The 24,912-nt window shown below is 38.2% G+C and overlaps 1 protein-coding gene across 2 annotated transcripts in view; it reads left to right on the top strand.

Annotated features, from left to right (window-relative positions):
• The first annotated feature begins 269 nt into the window (after positions 1 to 269).
• The window catches only part of Plppr4 (phospholipid phosphatase related 4), a 47,101-nt gene continuing 22,458 nt past the window's right edge, over positions 270 to 24,912 (top strand). The window contains exon 1 of one of the 2 annotated variants that reach the window (XM_042684076.1): positions 270 to 358. In XM_042684076.1, coding sequence (XP_042540010.1) covers positions 281 to 358 — 78 coding nt within the window. In that variant the 5' untranslated portion in view covers positions 270 to 280. The remainder of the gene's footprint in view (positions 359 to 24,912) is intronic. The other variant, XM_042684066.1, reaches the window with a different exon arrangement.

The raw sequence follows: 24,912 nt of genomic DNA, 5'->3' as shown, positions 1-24,912 counted from the left end.
CCACCCTACCCCGCCCTTGGGCTTGCTGCTGCCCAGAGGGAAAGGGGGTGTGGGGAGCAGGGGAAGGCGGGGGCAGCGCGGTGCCCCCCGCGGGGGAATGTGACATCAGCGCGCGCCTGGGGCGCTGGCGGCTGGAGGAGGCGGCTCCTCCGCGAGCTCGCGGGCCGGGCTGCGCGCTGCACACCTCGCGCGGCAGCGCCCGGGGAGGAGGAGGAGGAGGAGGAGGAGGAGGAGGACGCCGACGACGACGACGCAGATCCGGCTGGCTTAGGCAGCCGGGATGTCGGCGAAGGAGAGGCCAAAGGGCAAAGTGATCAAGGACAGCGTCACCCTCCTGCCCTGCTTTTATTTCGTGGAGGTGAGTTGTGCCCCCCCCCCCGGAGCTTAGACATAATGCGGATCTTCCGGAGCGAATTGGGGTCCTGGATGGGCGATTGGAGGCCGGGAAGATGGTGCTGGGGGGGAGGGAGGGAGAGGGGAGCCCCCCCCCCCCCGCTGCTCCCAAATGCTTGACCCTCTTCCTTGCGCCCCACACACCCTCCCTCCCTTTCCTCCTGGGGTTTTTGGGGAGCACTCCTGTGCATGCTCGGCTGGCGGGGGAGGGGGGGGTGCGGGGGAATACCTGCCAGATCAAGGTGGTTCGAGCTAAAGGCGGCCTCCCGGGAAGACATACCTGTGTGAGTGTGTTTCTAGTTATGTAGCGCCGTGTGCACCACGTCTGCCAATAACCCGCCACGGGGTCGGGGGTGGGGGGCCATAATGCCCCTGTTTCCGAATGTATTATCTTTACCATGCTGACTATGTATCTAGAAGTCGGGGAGCACTGAGGTGAGGATTCAAATGCACACGGCTGTGCGCCCCCCCCCCCAGACTCTGAGAAAGGGAGATGTTTGCAGAGCACTGCGATCGGATCGCCCATTGCTGTTATTACCCCCACACACACACTCCCACCTCCACCCCCAAGCCTTCCCCTGTAGTTACTATGGTGCTGTCTTCTGCTTCTAAAACTGGGGCTACATTTCTAACCAACAACCATCAAGCTATCAGCCTTTATTCCACGGTGAAATGAAAACTTGTATATTGTACGTAACCGTATTTACACACAAAGGCATATGTATTATATTTATATTATATATTTATTTAAAATACATGACATCATCTAATTGTACATGCTATATAGCTGGGCATTTATTCCTTGCTGAGCAGTATCACAGAGAAGCAATCAACATGCAGATGTATTCCTAATGAACCTTTAACTTACCTAATGCAGTATTTGAGGGAGGAACATTTTATGGGAGCCGTGCTGGAGATTGACAGGTACTGGACTTCATCTACCATGATCCATTGCATTGGGAAGACATTTTTTTTTTTGTTTTTTTAGCTTCTGAAATTAGAGGTAGGGAGAGGAAAGATGTATTGGATAGGTTTAGGGAAATCGAGGGGATTTAAGCATACAGCTCTGCCCTGTGTAATTACAAGCCTGGGTTGCACAGAGAATTGAGACCGTTGCTGGATTTTATAAATATCCTTTTCTGGCTATCTCCACAGACAAATATGGAGGTTTGCACCTCCAAGTGCAGCGAGTAGAGTCTGTGTTTGATGCCTAGGAGGCTTATCTGGGTTGGAAAAAAGTCATTGCCCTGAAGCGTGGGGGGAAGGAATATGGCAAGTCTGTTCTCATCTAGAGCAGCATATCTGGAAGTTTCTTTCGTGTGTCATTCATTTGTTACATGATCTTCAGATTTGAGAAAGGGGTATGTGACCTGCATACATCTCAGACAAATAGTTGGTGACCCCTTCCTCGTGACCTACAGAAAAGAGGAGACAGCTGCTGGCTCATGCTTAACACTTAGCTACTGAGGAAACTGAGATCTAAGGATCATGGTTTGAAGCCAGCCTGGGGGTGGAGGGAAAGAGGGACAGGAAATGTCTATGAGACTCTTATCTTTAGTTAACCACCAAAAAGCCAGAAGAGGAAGTGTAACTCAAGTGGTCGAGTACCAGCCCTGGGCAAAGACAAGCTAAGGGACAGCACCCAGGGCCTTGGGTTCAAGACCTAGAACTACCACAAAGATTGAAAAAAGAGAAAACATTACCTTGCTTATTTAAAATAGTTGGTTCATTTATTGTCCTTCCTTTTTTTTTCCTCACAAGGGATTTTGAGGCCATAACTTAGGTCATTTGTTGTTGTTGTTGTTGTTGTTGAAAAATAACAAAGAACTTTGTCCAGAAAAATGTGAGCAGCAACAGATTCCATGGTAAAAAGCCTAGAAAGATGCCTGGCTTCAAGTTCAGTGGTCAGACTGCTTGTTGAGTGCCCAATCTACAATGGCTTTTCACTAAAGCACTTCCATTCATATCTGGATCTATTACATTGTTCAAAAGAAGCCAATGAGTTTTTAGGTTCCATGTCTAGGAAGGTCCAGCCACAAGGTCAGCTAGAAGCTAACTACATATGCATTAGAGAAGTATAGCTTCTAGGGAAAAAATAAAATAAAACCTCTGTCCTGAGGAAACAAACCACAAAATTAAGCTCAGTACCTGAAAAAAAAAATCCAAATTGTATACTTTGATGGGATCTTTCAGAGGAGTTCCTGTCCTATGAGCCTAGGATTTTCCAAGTAAGAATGCACTGGGCACCAGTGACCTGTAATCCTAGTTACTCAGGAGGCTGAGATCTGAAGATCATGGTTCAAAACCAGCCAGACCAGGAAAGTATGTGAGACTCTTTTCTCCAATAAACCACCAGAAAACTGGAAGTGGCACTGTGGCTCACGTGGTAGTGTGCTAGCTTTGAGCTGAAGAACTCAGGGACAGCACTCAGGCCCAGAGTTCAAGTCCCACAACTGACAAAAGAAAAAAAAAAACAAAGTAAGAATGTGTCAATGCATGTGAATTATAGATTTAGAAACAAACATCTCACAAATGTAAAATTGTGTTCATGGCTGGAAATAACCCAAGTTCATTGCTTTCACTTGGTCTTTCAGTTACCCTGTATGAAATCTTTAGCAGGAAAATTACTTGAGACAACTCACAGAGTTTGAATATTTATGTCATAATATCTGGGGGGGAGGAGGAGAGCAACAGTTTTTCAAGAGAAATCTACAAAAATAGATCACAAATTATTCCTCCAAAAGTTAAATGTATGATGAGGCACTAAAAATCTTCCAGAATATGGAAGAAGTGTTTGAGGCATGTTACTTAGGAGTTAACATAACACACTTCCAAGCTCCATTGAAATGACTCATTTTGAAGCTGATGGAAATGAACTTTGCATCTCCTTTAGAAGAAGAATCAACATAGCTTGAATTAACATGTCAATTAAAAGCTCTATAGTAATGACACTTCGCTTTATAGCATAATTTCCCAAGACCTTAGTGACTAAGATAGAAAAGTGTAACATTAGGAAATCTGTTTCCATAATTTATCAGCCAAAGTATATTTTTGCAAGCTCATTCTGTTACTTTAGACCATAACGGAAGGAACAAAAAGGGACCAAAAGGGCCAGATGTAGAGGAAAGAGCAAGATATCCAGCACACGGGATGTTGTGGCCAACTTAAGCTGTCCTTCAAGTTGTTCGGGCTAGTGTCAAATTGCTACTCCTTGTAGGTATGAGATACAAGGAAACTGGATTGGGAAATTTTCAACTGGACCAGAGAAGGGTAAAAATCAAATTAGAATCACATCAAGAAAATGAGAACAACCTACCCTTACAGACAAATCAACCCTGTTCAAACACCACCTGTTTCACACACTGCTTAGACAATTCCAGCCATGATGTTCCTCTCATTCTCACATTCCTCAGATAGAATAGAAATCATTCGCTCTACACATGGTTCCACAGATTCACACACAATAGAAACTATTACATTCATGTCTGAGAAAACAGAACACAGTATGAGGTTAAAGCTGTTGTATCTGTAGCAAGGTAGGCCCACAATGTTTTGATTGCTTTTCTCTCTTCTAAAGGCCCTGAACTTGAAACAGATTGTTTTACTACTAGGCTAAGAGATCACCTAAGAGATCACTCCCTGACTAGGTCTAGCTTGAGTGCTGTCATTGCTCAGCAGAAGTTACTTCCTCTACAATTCCGACATGATTTGGGTTCCATAAGTTTCCTGACATGTATCTGTATACATTTTATATACTGATATACATGTATATATATGTACATATGTATTTATGTATGTATATATATATATATGAATATATATTCATCTGTATATGTTTCTACATATATCTGTATCTGTGGACATGTATTTGGGCACGGATGTTAACAGAAGAGGGCTATTTAGAGCAACAGTGCCATTTATGAAGTACTTCGAGTAAATCTAGTACTTTCCATGCAAACCATTCCATTTAATCCTTGAAGATTCTCATTAGGAAAGAGAACATGATTACGGCTTTGAAGAAGAAGGAGAAATGATAAAAGATAAATAGCACACCCCAGGTCACAAGCCAAGCTTGCTGTGAGCTCAGAGCTCAGGCTCTTCACCACTGCCCTCATGCTCACTCTGGGCTTGCTCAAAGGATTTCCATACAGACAACATCACCCATAAACTCAGAAAGATGGTCTTCTGGGAGGTTGCGGCAAGAGAATCACTCACACCTAGCAGTTCAAGGCCAGCCTGGATAACAACGTGAGACTCAGTCTCAAAAATAAAACCAACCAGCTAACAACCAGTAACAACAACCTGGAAAGAAAGTAGCAAGGGACATAGCACATCAGCTTATGCAGAAGATGCAGGTTTCTCTGGAAAAAAACAAAACCTAGCTTTCTCTGTCCAGTTGTCCTCCAGAGAAAGACTCTAAGCCTAATGAGTCTGTAGACAATGTGAACCCTACATTGGCTCTATAGCAACTAGTATCCCACCCCCAAACAAGTGTCCCTGGCTAGAGGAGAGGTAGGGATGCAGGTAGCACATTTGAAGAATATCAGGGCATCTCTAATTACATCCTTGTGGGCAGCCAATCCTCACCCAGGGTCCAGCCACTGAAAACAGGTATCCCACCCCAGTTCACTACCTAATGACAGGAAGCAAAGCACTCGGTTAATAGACAGAATGGCGCTTTCTTATAGCTGCTATTTAATGATACACGGCGCTCTGATTGAGAGTTATGTAGCATGGAAGTCTGAAAAAAGATCCCTGAGGAGTTTCAGTACAACACCTCATTTTAGGAATAAGTTCGATAATTTAGGTTTGTTGTTGTTGTTTCGTGTGTTTGATTTTGTGCTGATTCTGATGCTTGAACTCATGGCTGGGGTGCTCTTGCTTGGCATTTTTGCCCAAGGCTAGTGCTTTATCACTTGAGCCACAGCTCCACTTCCTCCTTTTTGATAGTTAATTGGAAATAAGAGTCTCATGGACTTTTCTACCTGGACTGGCTTCAAACTGTGATCCTCAAATCTCAGCCTCCTGAGTAGCTAGATGACCAATGAGATTTTTTTTTTCCTAGTGGTCAACCTAGGAAATAAAAGCAAATTGTGGCAAGAACTCTCAAACCAGTGTATCTAAACCCTCATTAGACTGAAAAGTAGGCAGAGTAGAATATGTCTCTGAAAATAAAGCCTTTAAAGTGTCAAAGCACTCTCCAGGTGAGAGCTGTGTCATTTACAAGTACTTATTGCAGCCAGGACTTTACCTAGAAGTAGTCAAAGGTCTTTCAGGCTTAATAGCCCAATATTATACATGACAAGGCTAGTGACTGGGTATTAATGCATTTCCTTTATGCAAAGCCCTGCGATGACTCACAATTTTGTTCTTAATTGTTCTCCTTTTCAAAAACTGATTCAGTATGTAGTATAAATTCATGATGAAAATTGTGTTTTAAGCCAAAAAGATGTAAGTTCTTTTAAAAAAATTATTGTAAAGGTGATGTACAGAAGGGTTGCAGTTACATAAGTCAGGTATTGAGTATATTTATTTTCAGTGTATCCCACCATTTTCTCCCAGGTTTTTCCCTCTTGACTTCCCTCCCCCGCAAAGTTGTATAGATCCTTTCCAACCTAGTGTCTAGTGAGTATCTCTGCTGAATTGGTTCACCCTTTGCCCCACCATTTCCCCTTCCCTTCCCCAAATCAGATAAACTTACATACAAGACAAAAGGTACAGAAATCAAAAACAGAGACAAAAGGGGAAAAAATAAAGAACCATATATGATCATATAAAATGATGCGTACCAAAATGAACTCTAAGAAATGGAAACATGAGGTTTTTTTAAGATGTAAGTTCTTAACACAAAATAAATGGGAAATAAGATTTTTATTACTTAATCATTTGCTTTGACTACATTTTATTATTAATCTGATGTTTATGGAGCTAGTTTTGTTTGACTATATGCAGATGTTTTAACTGAAATATAGATCCTGATACAACTCTATAATCTCTTGCTTTCATACACAGACACTCACACACACATACACACACACACACACACACACACACACACACACACACACACACAAATAACACTCCAGCCATGTATAAACCCAGAAGTGAGAAAATTATCTATTTACCATAAAGAGTTTCTGAAACATTAAATCTAAAATAGCTTAATACTAAAAGAATTGAACTTATTTTTGAGAAATATTTTTAAGAAACTCATTTTCCTTCTTTTCTTCCTTCCCTAATCTCCCTTTCAGTTTTTAGATAGAATCTTATCATATAGCCCACATGGGCCTCAGACTTATTCCAGTCTCTACCTTCCAAATTCTGAGATTACAGGTGTGTTCCACTACACCCTGAGAATGTATTTCTTAATTGTAGTAAATGTTGATTCACAAGATTTCTGTTCTGTCTCACATTCTATGTGTGATCTTACTGGATCTTACTGGAAATTAGAGTTCCTTTTTTTATGTAAATTTTAGCGTCAAGAGGAAACACATCACAGTTCTGTAACGCATGTACCCAAATAGTAGCTCTAGGGTTTCTTTTCTTCCTTTTTCTAGATTGTAAAGAGATTGTCTGTTAAAAAATACCCCAAATCCAGAAGTGGCTCAAGTGGTAGAGCGCTCGTCTTGAGCTGAAGAGTTCAGGGACAGCGCTTAGGCCCAGAGTTCAAGCCCCACAACCAACCAAAAAAAAAAAAAAAAAGTACCCCAAACCCTGCCAAGTAAGATGAACTAGCAAGTCTTTTTAAAAATTTTATTGTCTAGATGATGTACAGAGGGGTTGCAGTTACATAAGTAAGGTAATGAGTACATTTGTTGTGGAACTTGTTACTCTCTCCCTCATTTTTCTCCCCCTTTCCCCCTCCCTTCCCCCCCCCCCCCCCCCATTTAGCAAGTCTTTCCTCCTCCTTTGGAGTCACAATGATGAAAGTCTGGTGCAAGAGAAAAAGACAAAGGAGAAAATAATGAATTCCCAAATTTTGGTAATCAAAGTAAATGGGGACATTTTTGGAAATAACAAATATCAAACAAGGAGCCAACTTTTAGGGAATTCGATTCCTACATACAATAACTATTTTACTTCTGACCAAGTCACTCAAAACGTTCTTTGTCCTACATTTTTCCAATAGGGGAAAAAATATAGTTAACTTCTGTTAATTTCAAAGACATTTGAATAATGATAAAAACCATAGTGATAATGATTTTAAAAAAAGAAGTTGGGTGCTATTGGCTCAATCTATAATCCCAGCAACACAGGAGGCTGAGATCAGAGGATTGTGGTTTGAGACCAACCCAGGCAGAAAAGTCAATGATACTCTTATCTCCAATTAAGCACCAAAAAAGCTGGAAATAGAGTGTGAATAAAGTGGTAGAGTGATAGCCATGAGCAAAAATGGAGCACAGAGACAGCACCCAGACCCCGAGTTCAAACCCAAGACTAGCATTAATATACATATATATATGATATGATATATATGTGCATGTATAATATATACACACTATATATTATATATAATATAGTATAGATACTTTCTATTCCTATATGTATATAGGAATAAAAAGTCCTTCAGAGTACCAGGTATTTTGTAGTTTTCTTTTCTTTTCTTTCTTTTTGGGGGACAGGGTCTCAGTTTTTTGTTTTGTTTTGTTTTTTGGTCAGTTGTGAGGCTTAAACTCTAGGCCTGGGCTCTGTCCCTCAGCTCTTCAGCTCAAGGTTAGCATTCTACCACGTGAGCCACAGCGCCACTTCCGGTTTTCTGGTGGTTTACTGGAGATGAGTTTCATGGACTTTCCTGCCCAGGCTGGCTTTGAACTGTGTTCCTCAGATCTCAGTCTCCTGAGTAGCTAGGATTATAGTCATGAGCCACCAGCACCTGTCTGGGTCTCAGTTTTTAAACTAGACTAGCCTCCAGCTTGACATCTTCCTGCTTATCATCCTTCTCAATGTCCTTCTGTATGCAGCCTTCACATTTCTTTATTTACTTACTGTCTTATTTATTTATTTATTCATTTATTTTGAGGGTACTTGCTTTGTGCTCAAGCCTCGTGCTTGCCAGGCAGGCTCTCTACCACTTGAACCACAACACTCCCCACCTCCCATTTTTGCTATACTTAATTTTCAAATAAGGCCACACATTTTTTTTGCCTCATTGACCCAGAACACAGTCTTCCTCTTTATGCCTCTCACATAGTTGGGCTGACAGACATGAGCCATGGCACCTGATTTTTATGTGTTTTTTTTAATTGGAACATGACTTCTCAGAGACAGACATTTCTCTCCACAAGGGACACATGGCAATTTCAGTTGGAGAGTTGGGATTTGAGAACTTGTCCACTTGCCTCTTGAATTATGATTATTTGACCATCTCCCTCTTACATTATGACTTTGCCCCACCTCCAGAGATGCTGCAGCATTTAGCTAAGGATGGCTCTGCCTCTTTTGTGACTTAGGTTGGCTTCACAGTATCTAAAGTCATGGGCTTGGAAGAAGCCTGGTTGGGACCCAGACAGAACTAGAATAGAGTTTTTCTCTACATATTGGATGAATATGGACTTTGTTACTAACATTTTCTAGTTACTGGTAGTTGATTTACCTCCAGCATGAATTTTAAAACATTGTATTATCATTATAAAGGTGATGTACAGAGGGCTTACAGTTACATAAGTCAGGTAATGAGTACATTTCTTTTTGAACAGTGTCATTCCTTCCCTCTCTCTCTCCCAGTTTTACCCTCCCATTCCCACCCACATGTTGTAGAGTTCATTTTCAACATAGTATCTAGTGAGTACCACTGCTGCATTTGTTTACCCTTTGTCTCTGCATTTCTGTGCTCCACCTTACCCTTCCAAAGACAGATAAACAAGACAAAAGAAAAGAAAAGAGCAACAAAGGGGAAAAAAACTCTTTTTTTTCCATTTCCTGGAGTTCATTTCAATGAATATTATTTTATATGATCAGAGGCACATAGACATTGTACCTTTGTGTTCCTCTCCTAACCGTGTCCTCCTTTGGTCCTGCTGTGTGTGAATGCCTAGAGTCCTGTATAATTTATCATGTCCAGTGTACTTTAGATCTAGCTTCTGCATATGAGAGAAAACGTGCACCATTAGTATGTCTGAGCTTGTCCAGCATGGATGTTTGAGGGTGGGACACTGTCTACTTACAAAGACGCTTCCTTTTGAGTTTTGCAACAACAAGATCCCTATGGAGACTGATAGGAGAAAAAAGAGGGCAGAATTGTGTCTCTAATGAAGCTTTAAGAAAGTAGAATCTATAGGTTTATGAGAATGATGGAGCATAAAAGAAGTACAGGTCTCAACGGGATAATCGAAACAGGGAGGTTAAGGCCCCACCATATTAGGATAAATGTGAAGGCGGAAATCAAGTGATGTGAATTTATTGGATCCATTCTGTGAGAGAACATGGAGACACCTTTGTATATTCAAGCTGTCCAAGCTAGCTGGGTAAATAAAAATCATTTGATGTGGCGCTGTGGCTCAAATGGTAGAGCTGTAGCTTTGTGAAAAAGTACCTAGGGCCTGAGTTCAAGCCCCAGTACCACCACAAAAATAAATAAATCTCAACCAATAAGAATACGGACCAAATATTAATTATCTGGGCATTGGTGGCTCTTGTCTATAATCCTAGCAACTCAGAGAGCTGAGCTCTGAGGATCATGGTTCAAAAACAGCCTGGGCAGGAAAGTCTGTGAGACTATCTCCAAATAACTACAAAAACAAAACAAAACAAAACAAAAAAACCCACCAGAACTGGTACTATGGCTCAAAGTGATAGAGTACTAGCCTTGAGCACAAAAATCTCAAGGTTCAGTGTTCAGGCCCTGCATTCAAACCCTGGGACGGGTACACGAAAAAATCATTTGAGGTACAACCATTTTGTTCATGCTGGAAATACATACAAATACAGCAAACTTTGCTTCTCTGCATGCATATATATACCATATAGGCTATTTCTTCAAGCAAACTCTTTTTTATTCAAAATTTAAAAACATCCTATTACAAAATTAAACATTTTCCTTATATAATTAGGTTTAATGCAATTACATAATCCAATAAAATCTGACCTGAGTCTTTCTTTTACCATATATTAAAAAAACTGTAGTTTGAAAAGTTTCAATGACCTAAAAATACACTGTAGTTAATATCAGAACAGGAATAGGATTGAGGTCTCCTGACTCCTTTTTGAGTGTTCTTCCCTAATTACTGCTATTTCTAGAAATTGTTATATTAAAAAAATGTCCCTCTGGGTTATAACATTTAAAACGCAGGTCATTAGAAGGAATTGTGACAGTCAGTCCTTTGTAGGTACTTAAGTGCCTTTCATAAAGTAACACTGCATTGAACAACACAATAAAGAAATTAAGAATGAGTCTTTTATTTTTCCAGATTTTTAGCTTCTTTGAAAACTATGGTTATAGCTAAAGGTAAGAATATTTTAAAAGTATACATTTTCAGTTACTTCTCTTCACATCTAGTCTCTCGGGGAGAGTAGTGGTGAAGGAAACCATGGAAAAAGCTAAAATATAATTTGCACAATAATTTCAAAATTGCATTTTCCATTATACTTCAATACATTTTTTCTCATCGATATCTCATTTAATCCTTCAAACACAAGTGAAGGGTGGATATTATCTTTGCTCTAGTCAATTGACAACTCACACAGAGAAGTTCATGAATTTGTTTATAACCCAGCTAGTGCTAATCTCCCAATGACACAGAGAAATTTAATTGTGATGTGAACTGTAAAAGACCCAATGGCAAGCATCATGAGCCCATCAGCTTTCTATGGTTTCTTCTAGAACAGGTTAGCTAAATACTGCACTTCTCGATGACTATGGAATGGAGGAATTTCCTCATGATTGAGTGAGTTTGGACATCCAGGATGGAAAGGCTAATTTTGATATAATTCACATGTCATCTAATTCATATGTTATATACTATAATATATTCGTATAATTCATGTTGAGGTGGTTTTCCCATTGGTAATTACACTTTATCAGTTGTTACATCAAGACATGGTTGTTTGGTTTCTAAAATCATAAAACAATGCAAGCCAGCACAGAGCAAGATAGCCTTTTCTGTTCTAAAATTCTACACTTCTTAGGCATAAATAGAAGAGAAAGGAGAATATAGGTAATTAAAAAGTTAATGTAATTTGTGGGAAAATTAAAGAAAAAAAACAGTAGTTATTTTGGCAGTGCTGGGATTTGAACCCAAGGCTTTCTTTGAAAGCACTGTATTACTTGAGCCATATTCCCACCCCACCCCCAAAATTAGTATATTTAACAAACAATATTGTGGGAATGGGAACAGTCGAACTATGTGCAAATAATGCTTTTGCTGAAAGCCTGTTGTACGATACAGCTTAGGTGTAAACCTTCATTTTGTGAACTCATAGGGTATGCTTCAAAATCCACTCTTCACACATAAAGACTAAAGGAGAGCAATCTTATCCCAAGAGGGATGTTGCAGTGAAATTCCTGAAAATAGTTTGTTTGCTAATTTTATAACAATTTATTCATTGAGCACATATTTATTGATTGCTTATTCTGTGCCTTTTAGCTAAATCCATAGCAACAAAATGAAATCATTACTGGAATACTTCCTAGTCTATAGTAGAGCTTAAGAATAAATTTTTCCTGAGTGCATAGCCTAAAATAGGACTAATCATTGGAACATAATTGTTTCCTTTTTAAAAATATATTTTTATTGTAAAGATACTGTACAGAGGGTTACAATTACATGAGTAAGGTTATGAGTAAGGTTCTTCAAGCATTGTTACCCCTTCCTTTGTTTTTCCTCTACCATTCCCCCACTTCCTACCTCCCCAACTCTTCCCTCCTTCCACCCTGGAGCTGTAAAGTTCATTTTCAACTTAACGTCTTGTACATCTCATTGTTACAGTGGGTCAACCTGTATCCTTGTTTCAGCATTTTGGTATTTCCCTTCCCCTCCCCAAATTAGATAAATATATATACAAGATGCAAGGAACCTGAATCAAATACAGTGAAAACAGGGGTTATACCATGGGGGAAGAACTTACAAAAGAAACCAAAAAAAATCACGTAGTACATTATTAGTACATTAAAAACAACAGCAAGAAAGAAAAACCTCTTGTTTCCCTATCTTGGGACATCATCTTTTGTTCGTTTGTTTGTTTGTTTTTTGGGGTCCGGTCATGGGCCTGAACTCTGGGCCTGGGCACTATCCCTCAGCTCTTTACCTCAAGGCTAGCGCTCTACCACTTGAGCCACAGCACCACTTCTGGCTTTTTTTTTCTGCTTATGTGATGCTGAGGAATCGAACCCAGGGCTTCATGCATGCAAGGCAAACACTCTACCACTGAGCCACCTTCCCAGTCCCCCTACCCCTCCCACAGCTTAGCATCATCTTATATGGTCATACGTACATAGCTTTTGACCTCTTCTGCTGTCCTAGACTAATACTAGTTATTGCAAATAAGGGAGACCATGGAACCTATGTTTCTTTGGGCCTGGCTTACTTCACTTAATACAATGCATAATTGTTTCTTTAACTTTTTTTTAATGCTGGGATTGAACCTAGAGCTTCATGCATGCTAAACAAATAGTTTATCACTAAGATAGCCAGACCACCTGCAATATTTTAAAAATATTGTCTCTGCTTGTGGAGACATTTTTACTCGTAAAATAATTGATTACTTTTTTCCCTGCCTTGCAGATTATTGAACAACTCAACATCAAATCGATGTCTTGATATATATGAGTCCTCATTTCAAAATCACACTTAGGCTTCTTTTATCATTTAAATCACATTGATGTATTTTTTTGAGATTTAAAATATCCAAAATGGAATAACTGAAGCAATAAATGGTTTCAGCTTTCATAGTAAACTATTTTAGTTACATAAAGGCACATGCCAGCAGACACATTTCTCTATCTGTGGTAGAACAATCAGACAAGTATGTTTTATTTAAGAACAATATTGTCAATATTCACATCTATAAGTTGAAATATAAATATTTAAATAGATTTACCTAAATATTACAAATATAAATATTTTAAAATATAATGTTTTATAGTATAATATAACATAAACATTACATATTAAATATGTGTTACATAATATAATATATAACATAAACATATTGCATATATCATATATGTGTTATAAATATACATAATTTTATATTACATATTATAATATAATATAATCATGTAAATACTTAAAGTTGTATATATTTATGTTTGTGTATTTATGTTTAAATGTAGATTTAAATTTAAATATAAATTATCTATATGTGTATATAAATATGGATATGTCTGTCTAGATAATGTATATTATATATTCATTTGTACAAACAAATATGGGTATGCCTACATACATAAATATATAAAATTTATGTCTAGAAACATAGCTAAGCATATGTCTCCTGTGAACTATTATGGTCAGGTTAAAATTTTATTAACTCTTTAACTATATGCAATTAATAGAATATGGGTAATGATTCCTAATGTAAAGTCAGTGCCTAGAAAAGGACTTTTCTCTTTGCAGTTCACTGACAACTTTCTCCATTTTGTCTAGAGTATTCTCTTTTGGTGGTTTCAGGTATTACTAGATTTCCTGAAAAGAAATTTTGGTCTTCTGATTGATCTCACCCTCTTTGATATTGCACATGTAGGTCAATTTTGTACATATAGTGATTTTTTTATAATGTACAAATGCACTAACATTAACACCTCATTGGAATGCTTGCTCCTGCTTTATTGATAGAAGTGCATACACGTCCACAAAATGGACATCTCTTGCCTTAAGAGCCATTATTTGACCTAACAGGTAGAAAAGAATTCATACTTACTGAACACCTTCTATATACGCGTATAAAGTTCTAATCTAGGCCCCTGTATCAAGGACACTGGCTGCCCAGGATCCGTAAGGCCATAGCATTCACATTCACAGAGTTTAGCAGCGTTATATTCAACTTGTACACAGCAGGCTTTCCCCAAGTTTAGATTTAGTCATCTGTGAAATGTTATGCTTTCCCAAAAATGATGAATGAACCAAAGGACAACCCGCTATTTGTAAAGAAGGGACCTCATTTAGGCTACTAGCATGAGATTCATTAAAACCTTTTCTCCAAAACAGTTTGACACCACTCAAGAATTCACAGTTTCTTTACCCTTTGGGCAATGATGTGGAAATGCAAAACAACTGGGAACTGAACTGAGCCAAACATTAAGAATTTTCAAGGTGAAGATTTTGACCTAAGTATTCTTCCTAGGAAATTAATTTGCATATACTATAGAGAGACACTATAGAAAGTTCTGAAACATTTTCTACTCAAAGACCATATTCATATTCTACCATCCATGTTACATGTTTAAACAAATATTATTTGAGTCAGATGATGATAGCTCATGCCTGGCTCACAGTTCAAAGGATCATGGGCAGGAAAGTCCAATGAGACTTTTATCTCCACTTAAAAAACCAGAAGTGGAGCTGTGGCTCAAAGTGTTAGAGCACTAGACTTGAGCAGAAAGTTCAGAGACAGCTCCCAGGCTCTGAGTTCAAGTCCTATGACCACCACTACCAACAACAAAGGAAGTACTTTTGATGATTATCTAATGTTAATATCTAATATTATCTAATTATGAATTTGATTATCTAGTTTTAAAGTAGATTACCTAAGATTTAAGTGTCAAATTGTGAAGTTATTTCATAGATAATAATTTCCCCAATGGACCAGGAAATAACAAAGGCAAAGTTCTTCATAGTATTCACTTTTTAAACTATCCTGTAGATAGATACACATCGTAGTCCCTCAATGACTTTGTGATGCATTAACTATTGTGCTAGTCAAGAAATCCGGCAACTTAATTAATAGAGTTGGAGTGATACAGAGGCCACACTGAACATCAGCTTTGGCCTTGGTTTCAGTCTTTTCTCACATACCCCAAAGGCAAGTAGTCCTTTCAGTCCTATTTAGAAAAAGGAAGAAATAGCCAAGACCTCAGTGCATAGATGTATGCTCTAATATGACTAACAAAGGCCAAGTGCAAACACCTCCTAGAAGACAAGTATTCCAGATCTGTAACAACTATTATACATCATGTTATAACATTACCCATGATGATGCTCTCAGTCTCACTGAAGAGGCTAAATTCCTTCCTCCACCTCCACCCTTCCTTCACTTCCTATGGTAGGTCACTGAGATCAGGGCAGCAGACTAGAGAAGAAAGGAAAATAGGCATCACACAGGAGACATCACAAAGTAGAAAAGCTTTAGGGAGACCAGTTCCACACATTATTATTTTTTTCTTCTCTTAAAAAATTATCTTTATGTATTTGTACAAGGAGTTTCCCTTTAACCTAGCAGTTTAGGAAGACAATACATCTTGATCAATGGCATCCCTTTCAACATTCCTATCCATCCCTCCCTTACCCATTTCTTCCCTCCCTCACCCATTTCTTCCCTCCCTCTTCTTAATTTTATAGGATGTGCGTTGGATTCTTGTCTGCATTTTCTCCCTCTTCTTCTCTTCTTCCATCTATTCCTTTTCCTTTGACTCCACACCACCCTTTTGAGTACCCACTTCCTGATGCCTTATTTTTGATGAACTTTGACTTTGGCTTCCTAAGAAATTACACAATTTGAGTTCTTCATTGAATCTACCATAATTTAGTTAATACATTTGTATACACTGTCATACTACTAAATGTATTTACTTATAAGTTTATAAGCTAAATCTAGCTTCCACGACAAGGGGAAAACATTCATCTTTTGCCTGACTTACTTAACAGTTTTTTTTGAGGGTTTTTCCACTTCTGCACAGATGATACAATATTCTTTGTAATGGATGAGTATAATTCAATTGTGTATGTACACCCCCATTTTTTGATCCATTCATCCATTGAGGGGTATCTAGGCTGATTCCATACCTTGGCTATGGTGACTAGTATTGTAATGAACATGGTTATGCTGGTGGCTTTATTCTGGTTTGTAATCTTTTGGGTCAATCCCAGAAGTGGAATTGCTGGGTCATAGGATAACTATGTTGTTGTTGTTGTTGTTTGAGGAACCTCCATACTGCTTTCCAGAGTGGTTAAACAAGCTCATACTCCCTATGGTTCCCCTTTGGCTACATACCCATCAGTCTTTGTCTCCTTTTTTAAAAGGCTATTTTTAAGAATCACGGTAAAGTAGAATCTAGGTAGAAACTGTTTCACTTGGGATAGAGGCAAGAGCTGTTTGATAGTGGGACAGGAACTTTCCTTTACCAAAGAGCAGTACTGGACCTTTAAGGTCCACTACCAGATCATAGAGCTATCAAAGCTTGGCTAGAGGGGAGGGGCAAAATAAACCTCTAGGGGATAATGAAGCCTTGAAATTAGTGGAGAGCTTGATTAGAAAATTTCATCAATCACGACACAGTTTATATATCCTTGCAGATTACAGAGCTTTCCAATCTGTACAAAAATCTTCATGATACATGTAAAGATCTAAGATGGTTGATTGTGTTGGTGTGTTGGTGTGTGTGTGTGTGTGTGTGTGTGTGTGTGTGTGTGTGTGTGTGACTGATCCTTATTTCAAAGGTTATTAACTGACCCTTAGATTATTATTGTTTTTATAATTTTAATTATTTTTAATATTGTTCACCAAAATCAGGTACTGAACTTATCATTGAAATACTTTTCTTATACATTCTAAAAGTTATTTCTGTTATGAAAAAATTCCGTGTTTGTCTCAAGCAACCCAGAAATAGTTAATTTATTCATTTAAATTTTTAATAAGAAAATATGTTTCTTTGTCTGAAGTATATTACACATGTACACGTGGTTCATCTGACTTTTTGATAATTTTCACAGTGAAACACATAATCTAACCTCACTTAAGCACAGCTGGGGAGTACTGGAAAATAAAATATTTCACATCAGCAGCACACATTCATTATGTCTTTTATGATCACATTTCTCCTTCAAAACTAACAACCTAATACATAAGACCAGGTCTTAAGTAGCAGTAGAATTATTTTTCTAATTTTAAAAGAGAGCTTATAAATGTGGATTTCAGTATGTAGCAGACAAACTCAGAGAGTGAAGCCTATGATATTCTCAGTTTCTCACCCTCTAAATTAGATTAGAAATCACTTCTCTGAATAGTTCATAGCTTACAAACATCTATCAGGTACATTGTTAAATAAATTTTCTAATTTTTCTTTTTTTTTTAATTGTGAAAATACCATACAGAGGAGTCACAATTACATGGGCAAGATAATGAGTACATTTCTTATCAAGCATTGTTGCCTCCTCCTTTGTTTCCCCTTCCTATCCCTTCCCATCCTGCCCCGCTCCCCAACCCCCCATACCCTCCTTCTCCCCCACTCCCGCCAAAGTTGTAAAGTTCGGGGTTTTTTTGTCGGGTTTTTTTTGGGAAGGGGAGGGTTCCGGTCGTGGGGCCTGAACTCTGGGCCTGGGTGCTGTCCCTCAGCTCTTCAGATCAAGGCTAGCGCTCTGCCACTTGAGCCACAGTGCCACTTCTGGCTTTTTTTCTTTTTGCTTATGTGGTGCTAGGGAATCGAACCCAGGGCCTCATGCATGCAAGGCAAGCGCTCTACCACTGAGCCACCTTCCCAGCCCGTAAAGTTCGTTTTTCGACATAACAACTTGTGCATCTCATTGTAAATGATTTGTTTTTTCCCTTCCCCTCCACAAATTATACCAACATCAAATACAGTGAAAGCAGGGGTTATACCATGGGGAGGGACATACAAAGCAACAAAGAAGTCATCTTATAAATATGTTAGAAGCAATCGCATGAAAGAAAAAACATTTGAACACTTATCTTGGTGTTCATTTCACCTAACATGTCCAATTTTTCATAACAGAAATAAGAATTTTTATTGTGTGTAAGAAAGCTATTTTAATGATAAGTTTAATACCTGATTTATTATATTTATAGATTATATATTTATATATTTATGTGTATATATAAATATATATCATATAGTATATATGTTATATATTATATATAAATATATTTTTGGTATTTATATGTTATATATTTATTGTATTAAAAAATAATTAAACTTATAAAAACAATATTCTTTAATTAAGTTATGATCATCTATATTACATATGTCACTTTAGATCTCCAAATTAGAAATTTGATTTGTGCCATATCTCAAATACAGATTTTAGTTACCTTTCATAATCCATCTTTGTTGTAATGATGATTTTCTCATAACATTTGTATTACTTGATATTAAAAATATGTTGAGCCCCCAAAGGCATATATTTTCTTATTATTCAGATAAATACCAGCATGCTTTCTCTAGATAAATAAAGAAACCGTTAATAGTGAAGGTCCTATTCAAACAATATATAAAGATCTTACTTTTTCTTAGACAATATAAAAAAAAATTCACAATGCCCATCAGTAGAAACTCTAGGATGAATTTAAAGTATATAAAGAAAAAAATGGCCTCTTTTTATTTTTTCTTTCTCAGTGCCTTTAGAAAAGAATAGGCTAATGATAGAAGTTTCTAGAAAGAGGCATTATATACAGTGATTACAAACTTGAACTCCAATCAGAGTTCTTGAGTTTGTAATACATCTACCAAGCCATATAACCTTAACCAAAAACAAAAACATGCAAATCCTGTGTGTCTCTGTTCTTTCATCTGTAGAATAGCAAAACTAATAGTGTCCTCTTCAGAAAAGTGTAAAGATTGCAGGAATTCAGACATATGAAGTCCTTTAAATAGTACCTGGAAAATATTAGCAGAATTCAATTACTATTCGTGCTATATATTTTTAAAGTTAGCTATATGTTATAGGAGAAGAGAAATTACAGCTGGAACAAAGAATTCAAAAGCAATTACTTTGAACACCCAAAATACAGGCTCTCAGCCCCAGGACTCTGTCTCTAATCTGTTTGAAAGAACAAAATGCTTTCCCAGACAATGCACATATTTCAGTGTCTAATTATATAAGAAGAACAAATCCTCAGCACCTGGGGTTAAGGTTGATGATTAAAAAACACAAGACCCCAAGCCTACTGCTAGATCAATATTCATGGTAATAAAACAGCCACTTACCATTAGTTTGTACTTTATTGTTAAATCATGGAGTGATTATAATTAGTCTTTTTAGAACTGTAGACCTGTAATTCATATTCAAGCATAAAGGCACAGAAGAACAGATTTTTTTCCCTGTAAGATTTAACACATGTTTTTGGCCTCTTTGTGGCTTTCTATTAATTAACATTGGTATTTGACAGACCCAATTTACGTTTCTTGTATTCTTCAATGCTAACAAAATGACAAGAACTCCAGAAATTCAAGTATTTCCTTGCAGTAGAAATAAACAATGATCTTTTATCTGGATGTATTCTCTTGACTATAGTAAAAGGCTTTGAAAACTGGGAAATTTTTTTCCTTAGCTAGACTATTAAAACGTCCCAATCTTCAGGATTTCATTCCTGTACCTACCTATTAATGGATTCCACATTGAGGATACATGGGACATTGAGAATAATGAAGTGAGTAAGACAATCTCTCTGCTTTCAAAAGATCGTGTTGAGCAAGGTGCAGGTAGCTTGTGCCTATTAATACTAACTTACTCAGGAGGCTGAGGTCTAAGGATCATGGTTCAAAATTAGCCTGGACAGGAAAGTCTATCAGGCTATCTCCAGCTAAACACCAAAAAGCTAGCAATGGAAGTGTGGCTTAAGTGGAAGAGTATCAGTGTTGAGTGGAAAAAGCCATGTTTGAGAGTAAGCCCCTGAGTTCAAGCTTCAGTACCTACACACACACACACACACACACACACACACACACACACACACACACACACACACACACACACACATACACACTGGACTGTGTTGTATAGTAGAGAAGGAAAACAGGGACAATACGAAATGAACAAGTGCCATCTGTCCATCCTTCTTGATGAGCAAGCCAATCACAGATAGCACTGCTTCTGAGACATTCTTCTAGAGGGAGGAATTACCAAAGCCAGAAAAACCTTCAGTACCTTAGGTAGGCCCAATTTCTGATATCTCAATATTAGAAATCATTTACTCAGGCAGATAAAAGTAAAGATAAAAGCAGACCACATCTACAACCCAATTAGATTCTTAAGATGCTATAGAAAAATCATCATAAATAAGAACAACTGTGGAGAACCCTCATGAGAAAGAAGCTTCCACCGCTGAGAATAGCACATGAGCAAGAGTGTGGTTTGAACGTGTCTGCCACCCTTCCCTCTCAGTGCCACTTAAACCCCTCGCACACAAGGAGATCTCTCCTCATCTGTCCTCTTAGCTGGCATTCCCATGGAAGCCTGGGGCTACCCTTTCCTGAAAAGCACTAGACTAGTGCCAGATGGTGAAATGCGATAAGCCGCAGCAGGATAGAACCAGCCCATGCTTCCAGGAACTTAACAGACCGTGATTCAATTATGGACCCTGCCACTCAGAAGTCAGGCGTGCTGTGCAACGTATCTGGAGCAGGCTATCTATCTTCAAATTTACCTTAGCTGGGCCTGCCATGGCTCACTCCTCTAATCCTAACTACTCAGGAAACAGAGATCTGAAGATCCTGAGTTAGAGCCAGCTTGGGTAATAAAGTCTGTGACACTCTTCTCTTTCATTAACCATCAAAGGCTGCAAGTACAGTTGGCTCAATAGTAAAGCCCCAGCCTTGAGTGAAAAAGCTAAAAGACAGGGCCTAGGCCATGAGTTCATATCCTAGAAGCAGCACACACACACACACACACACACACACACGTATACACAAAATAGTATATGAGAATTAAAACAGAGGAATCTTTTCCAATCCCCTGTAAGACCTTCTTCCCAGTTGAGAACTATGTTATCATCACCATGTAGAGGGAGAAAGAATTTGACAGTATGAGGGTAGCAGGCATTTCCTGGACTTAGGCACGGGGCAAGAATCTGGTGCCTCTGTTTTCTCATCTATAAATTACTTTGTAAAGTAAGGTTGAAATGTAGCAATTTACTAAACTTAGCACTGCATTGGGCAACTAAAATCCGTATCACATGCTAGCTATAGCTAAGAAATGGTGTATGTTTTCAGTTCCTTTGACAGTAATTTCCTGATTTCTTGCAATGACATTCAGCAAATATTTCATGGAGGTATGAACCAAAGCATTGCGGGAATTACTTTCCAATGCTTGATTGTAGGATGAAAGCTAGTCATACACAAATAGACTCCATCAAAGGCAAACTGAGACTCCCTTCCTTAAAGCAGGCATGGAGAATGAATGATAGAGCCCTCAACCGAATGGATTCCAGGTAGGAAAAAATTAATTGGAAAGAATAAGGACTTGATGAGAGAAAAAAATGTGAAAGTGTAACATAGAATGGAGACCAGATTATGTCTCTTTGAGACATAAATGTAATGGGATTGATTTCTGTAGGTTCATTTCATATAGCCATCTAATCTTCGATAAGGAGCTAAAAAAAATAGAATGGAAGAAAGACAGCCTCTTCAGTAAATGGTGCTGGCAAAATTGGTTAATCATTTGTAGCAAACTAAAGCTAGATCCTTATATATCACCCTGTACCAGAATCAACTCCAAATGGATCAAAGACCTCGGAGTCAAAGCATACACTCTGAAAACATTTCAGTATGGAATAGGAGAAACCCTAGGTCTCCTTGGCACAAGCTGAAATTTTCTTAATAGAGTCCCAGAAACACAAAAAATCAAAGAAAGATTGGACAAATGGGATTGCGTAAAATTGCAGAGCTTCTGCATGGCAAAGGACATAGCTAGCAAGATCAATAGAAAGCCCATGGATTGGGAGATCTTCACTAGCCATACAAAGTACAAGGGTCTCAAATCTAAAATGTATCTGGAACTCATAAAATTAAATCCCCCAACAACAAATCCTCAAAGAAACAACTGCCCAATAAATAAGTGGGCTAAAGACTTAAAGAGAAACTTCTCTGAAGAGGAAAGAAGGATGGCCAATAGACACATGAAGAAATGCTCAACCTCCCTAGCCATAAAAGAAATGCAAATCAAAACAACATTGAGATACCACCTCACCCCAGTTAGATTGGCTATAATCAAGAACTCTAATAACAACAGATGCTGGAGAGGATATGGTCAGACAGGAACTTTACTACATTGTTGGTAGGAGTGTAAACTTGTTCAGCCACTTTGGAAAGTAGTATGGAGATTTCTCAAAAGACTCCACACAGAGCTCCCCTATGTCCCAGCAATCCCACTTTTGGGCATTTACCCAAATGATCACAAACAAGACCATACTAAAGCTACCAGCACAACTATGTTTATTGCAGCATTATTTACCATAGCTAAGATATGGAACCAACCTAGATGCCCCTCAGTAGATGAATGGATCAAGAAAACATGGTATATATACACAATGGAATTCTATGCCTCCATCAGAAAGAATGACATCGCCCAATTTGTTAGGAAATGGAAAGATGGAAAAACTATATTAAGTGAAGTAAGCAAGGCCCAAAGAAACATAGGTCCCATGGTTTTCCTTATTTGTAATAACTAGTATCTATCTGAGATAAGCAGAAATGGTCAGATAAGTTGATGTTAGGCAAAATGAACCCCAAGATAAGGATTCAAATGTTTTTTTTCTTTCTTGCGATTGTTTCTAACATATTTATAAGATAATTTCTTTGTTGCTTTGTGTGTCCCTCCCCCACTATATAACCCCTATTTTCACTGCATTTGATGTTTGTATAATTTGTGGAGGGGAAGGGAAAAAACAAATTGTTTAAATAGGGATACAGATGGACCCATTGCAACAATGAGATGTATAAGATGTTATATAGAAAAACAAACCTTAAGATATGTATTTAAATGTTTTTTTTCTTTCATGCATTTGTTTCTAATGCATTTATATGATTATTTCTTTGTTGCTTTGTATGTTCCTCCCCCACAGTATAACCCCTGCTTTTACTGTATTTGATGTCGGTATAATTTGTGGAGGGGAAGGGGAAAAACAAGTCGTTTAAATAAGGATACAGGTGGACCCATTGCAACAATGAGAAGTACAAGTTGTCATGTTGAAAACAAACTTTACAACTATGGTGGGGGGTGGGGGGAGGATTGGGGGGAAGGTTTGGAAGAGATGGGAAGGGGAACAAAGGAGGAGGCTACAATGCTTGATAAGAAATGTACTCATTATCTTGCCCATGTAATTGTAACCCCTCTGTACAGTTTTTTCATAATTAAAAAAAAGAAAGAAAGAAAAACAAACTTTACAACTTTGGCCCGGGGGCGGGGGGTGAGGAGATGGGAAGGGATGGGAAGGGGAAAAATTTAAATATTTTTTTAAAAATGTAATGGGAGATTTAATTTTTTGAGTTTCAAGTACATTTTAGATATGAGACCCTAGTCCATTGTATGGCTAGTGAAAATCTTCTCCCAATCCATGGACTTTCTATTGATCTTGCTAGCTATGTCCTTTGCCATGCAGAAGCTCTGCAACTTCATGCAATCCCATTTGTCCAACCTTTCTTTGATTTGTTGTGTTTCTGGGTTTCTATTAAGAAAATTTTGGCCTGCGCCAAGGAGACCTAGGGTTTCTCCTATTCCATCCTGTAATGTTTTCAGAGTGTCTGCTTTGACTTCAAGGTCTTTGATCCATTTGGAGTTGATTCTGGTGGAGGATGAAATATAAGGATCTAGCTTTAGTTTTCTACAAGTAGTTAACCAATTTTGCCAGCACCATTTACTGAAGAGGCTATCTTTCTTCCATTCTATTTTTTTTAGCTCCCTTATCAAAGATTAGATGGCTAAAGGTCTGTAGGTTCATTTCTAGGTTTTTAATTCTATTCTGTTGGTCCTGAGGTCTGTTCTTGTGCCAGTACCAAGCTGTTTTGATTACTATGGCTTTATAGTAGATTTTGAAATTTGGTATTGATATTCCTCCAGCAGTGTTCTTTCTGTTGAGGATTGTTTTTGCTATTCGGGGTCTTTTATTGTTCCATATGAATTTTTGGATTGCCTCTTCTATTTCCTTGAAGATTGAGGTTGGAATATTGATAGGTATCGCATTGAATTTGTAGATAGCCTTGGGAAGTATTGCCAAATCCTCGAAGAAACAACTGCCCAATAAATAAGTGGGCTAAAGTTTTAAAGAGAAACTTCTCTGAAGAGGAAAGAAGGATGACCAATAGACATATGAAGAAATGCTCAACCTCCCTAGCCATAAAAGAAATGCAGATCAAAACAACATTAAGATACCACCTCACTCCAGTTAGAATGGCTAAAATTAAGAACTCTAATAACAACAGATGCTGGAGGGGATGTGGACAGAAGGGAACCTTACTGCATTGTTGGTGGGAGTGTAAACTTGCTCAACCACTTTGGAAAGCAGTATGTAGGTTCCTCAAAAGACTCCACATAGAGCTCCCCTATGACCCAGCAATCCCACTTTTGGGCATTTACCCAAATGATCACAAACAAGACCACACTAAAGCTACAAGCACAACTATGTTCATTGCAG

Source organism: Dipodomys spectabilis, unplaced genomic scaffold (assembly GCF_019054845.1).
Source record: "Dipodomys spectabilis isolate Male_0828 unplaced genomic scaffold, ASM1905484v1 ptg000002l, whole genome shotgun sequence".
Classification (NCBI taxonomy): domain Eukaryota; kingdom Metazoa; phylum Chordata; class Mammalia; order Rodentia; family Heteromyidae; genus Dipodomys; species Dipodomys spectabilis.
The sequence above is the reverse complement of the archived record's forward strand: the minus strand, read 5'-3'. Positions and strand labels throughout refer to the sequence as shown.